At 46.8% G+C, this 3,786-nt stretch overlaps 1 protein-coding gene across 1 annotated transcript; it reads right to left on the bottom strand.

Annotated features, from left to right (window-relative positions):
* Positions 1-649: 649 nt before the first annotated feature.
* LOC104448866 (probable cinnamyl alcohol dehydrogenase 6) lies at positions 650-3,176 on the bottom strand. Its single transcript, XM_039316145.1, has 6 exons — positions 2,962-3,176; positions 2,740-2,849; positions 2,316-2,543; positions 1,348-1,636; positions 1,070-1,223; positions 650-975 (listed from the first exon to the last, which is right to left on the bottom strand). Exons 1-6 carry the CDS (start codon positions 3,058-3,060, stop codon positions 773-775), a joined length of 1,083 nt encoding a protein of 360 aa, XP_039172079.1. The 5' UTR covers positions 3,061-3,176; the 3' UTR covers positions 650-772.
* Positions 3,177-3,786: the final 610 nt, after the last annotated feature.

The following is a 3,786-nucleotide window of genomic DNA, read 5'->3' as shown; positions in this document are numbered from 1 at the left end:
ATTAAAAATTGACCTTTACTTATGCTACGAAAGGATATGGACATGAGGGTTTTGAGTCCACTTTATTGCTTTAGTAGAGCCGTGCCCTTCAAACAGACGCGTATCTAAAACATATAGTCATATGCAATTGCTTGCTTCTCATCTCGAAATTGGTCCTTACGAGTCTAAGAAATTCTTGCTTCCACTCCTCAACGTCAACCTAAATATGGGCTAGAGACTCGCCACGTGGCATTTGAGGGTCCCACTTCAGTTCCCGCCTCATTGAGAGCGGCTTCTCGATCGCACAGATTCATGCATGATTCACGATGCCACGCGTTCATCGCATCATATCGAACTACCATGTATAAAGCCACATTTCATTGGGGATAGCGAGAACCAGGAAACGAGAGTACTGTGTTGTCAGCAATGTTAACTGCCTTCGATAGTCAAGTTTCCATGACGTTTAGGCCTTTTTTGATTTTGTATTTGGACGGTTTATAAGCATAGATAAGGCCCATACGGTAAACTGCCATCCAAATGCTTTAAGCCCATATAGAACTTGCGAAGCTTTATTTCATTTCTTGTCATTTCTTTTTTATTGTTTCCTATGAAAATCGGACAAGGACTTGTTGCAATATAAGCTCTAAAAGTGTAGGATGGATGACTAGGATGAGGTGAATAATTACGACTGAGCGGCCAACACATGACAAAGACAAATATAGATAAATAGTGTATGCAATTATGGGAGTAGTGATTTGTATCCGATAAGCCCCAAGCCTGGCTCACACCATCTTCAAATATTCGATATCTTCCCAGCGATGTCGATCACGAACCGGTATCTCACATCGTTCTTGGCAAGGCGGTCCATGGCCTCATTGATTGTGTCTGGGGCGATGACCTCGACGTCACAAGTGATGTTGTGTTTGCCGCACAAATCCATCATCTCCTGCGTATCTCTCATCCCTCCTGTCATGCTACCTTTGACACTCCTTTTACCTAATTTAAACAAAAAAAAATATTCCCAGGAAAATAGTTATTATAGTGAATTTATAATTGACATGTTGAGCTAAAGATTAAGAGGGAAATTTACCGTAAATTAGAGGGAAGGAAGGCAATTCGAGGGGCTTATCAGGTGCACCCACCGTGACCAAAGTTCCATCCACTTTGAGCAACTCCAGGATGGGCCCAAGAGAGTGCTGAGCCGATACCGTGTCCAAAATGAAATCCAGGCTCCTCTTCCCGGCCTATAAAACAGCCCAATAAAATCAATTTAAGATTGATAAAACGCATCGCCTTTCTTCAGCATAAATTAGTATAGGTTTGACTCATTCTTTAACGTGCCAAGACCGACCAAAACTAAGGTCAAACCTGCATTTGCTGAGAATTGGTGCTGACAATGAAGTCATCAGCACCCAAGCGCCCCTTGGCCTCTGTCTCTTTCGATGGGGATGTGCTGAGGACCGTGACATGGTGGCCGAACGCCTTCCCAAACTTAACCGCCACGTGGCCAAGCCCGCCGAGCCCCACCACCCCCATCTTCTTACCCGGCGAGCCCAGCATGCCGTTGTCCTTCAGCGGGCTGAACACCGTGACTCCCACGAACAGCAGTGGTGCCACCGAGTCCATGGGTAAGTTCTCTGGTATGCGCACCACATATCTGCACAAGCAAGCGACCCGGACCAAAGGATTTCAAGTTAGTGCAATCATCGAGCGGGCTAAGTTTTAGATCTATTCAACCAGATAGATCGTATCAAACGGTCTATCGTGTTATGTTGTCCTCTGGATTGACGAGCATGGCTTTGTTACTCAATCTCGTCCATTCCATGAAATCGGAGCCTAAAAGGGCTGAACATGGGTCGAAACGGGTCACCAGATTGAACTGACTTTTCTGTCCAACGTTTTCACAGTTCCCGTACATAGGTCTGTTATTATTTTTTTCGTAAGTTAGTTTAATCAAAATGATAAAACAACTTATATTTAGGTCTACCTAATCATGTGACGAATAGAACAGAAGTGGCAGTTCATAATCAACATGGTCAAAGATAGGCTCCCCTGTTTTTGAGTTCAATGCCATTCGCGTCCGTCTTTTTTTTTTTTTTTTTTTTTTTTTGTGCAATTTACTCTCCCTGAGTTCAGCGAGATGGTGAAGACATATAAAGTACGCAGCGCAAAAACTCACATGAATTGCGTGCATTGGATTCTCTTCCATGGAAATCCGACAACAATAGTTCATAGAGATTCCGATTACACGTGCATTGTACCGTCTCTGTCTTTCAATCGAACAAAAACAAAAAAGAAACGAACAAAAATTGGAAAGAGAGAAGGCGAGAGGTTACCGGTAATCGGCGACGATGACGTTGGAGTAGCCACCATAGGTGATGGAGCCGTCCCAGAAGATGCCGTTGTACGTGAACTGCATCTGGTCGCAGTAGTTCTCCTGGGAGTCGGCACACAACTCGCACTTGAGGCAGGAGGCCGCCAGGCAGCCCACCCCGACACGGGCCCCGATCTTGAACTTGCCCGCGTTGCATCCCACCTTAATCACCACCCCCGTTATTTCATGCCTGTTTCATTCGTCATGCGCGATCCAGTTAGCTCACCATATCCCAGCAGCAATAAACAAATCCAATCACACTCCCTATTGGAATGAGATGAGGACAGTGCCAAGCTCGAAGCGGGCCGAATTTTGTCACTCGGACTCGTCCATTTTTTCAAGGCAAAAGTGCATATTGATTTATGAACGCGAGAGAGAGAGAGTACCCAGGGACAACAGGGTACATGGTGATGCCCCACTCGTTCTTGGCATAGTGGAGATCGGTGTGGCAAATTCCGCAGTACAAGACCTCGATCGTCACATCGTTCACGCCATTCTCTGTTTAGTCATCAGAACAAAAGCAAAAGCCATCATATCACTCGCTTCAGAGCTATCTACAAATGCAGACTCAAGTGCTTCATTAAGCGCACCATCCCGACACTCCCGACCCACCTGCGTTTGAAGGTGTAGGGTTTGATCTCGCCGGAGGAGTCGTAGGCAGCCCAGCCGGACACCGAGAGCGTGTGGTTCTGAGTCTCTTGAGCCATCGGACGATGAGAGAGAGAGAGACACGTCGAACCCTAATAACGGCAGTGCTGCCGAAGATGCTTCCTCACCTCGGATCCCTCGCTATTACAACTAAAACCCCGTGACTAAGTGCCGTACTCTGCGTCGGTGCCTCTTGCCTTTGCATGGGGAGGGGCTTTTATAGCCAGCCGGGCAGGTTCCACGAATTGAGACGAGTGTTGACCCTGCCCTTTACTTTAGAGAAGACTCGAGACGTCATGATCAAACTACCAACTACTTCAAAGTGTGTTTCAAGTGAGGGGCTGCGAGCGAGTGGGAACGAAATATTGGACAGACTCTCGTCACGGAAGATTAGACATTACAAATTAGACATTACAATTCCATCACGGGAGAGAAGAACGTTTTAAGAGTTCGTACACAGCTCAACCACCGTCATTTTCACTGTCACTTTTTCTATATTTTTTTCTAGCCAACGACCTCAGATCATTGCATCAGATACAGTCCGACATCGACCAAGTTGCCCTATCGACTCTGTGCACCGGATCGGCCTGCGCTGCACGGGGACAGCTTGGTCTTTCCTGGAGGTAGAAACTACCAACTACCGACTACCGACTACCGACTACTTCAAAGTACCGACCACTTCAAAGTGTGTTTCCGAAGTTGGGTCGGTGGCTAAGTGACGACAAGAGGGCGTAGGGAGGGGAAGGGGAAGGGCGAGGGGCAGCTTCTGTGAAGAAACGGCGCTG

This window comes from Eucalyptus grandis, chromosome 6, assembly GCF_016545825.1.
Source record: "Eucalyptus grandis isolate ANBG69807.140 chromosome 6, ASM1654582v1, whole genome shotgun sequence".
NCBI lineage: Eukaryota > Viridiplantae > Streptophyta > Magnoliopsida > Myrtales > Myrtaceae > Eucalyptus > Eucalyptus grandis.
The sequence above is the reverse complement of the archived record's forward strand: the minus strand, read 5'-3'. Positions and strand labels throughout refer to the sequence as shown.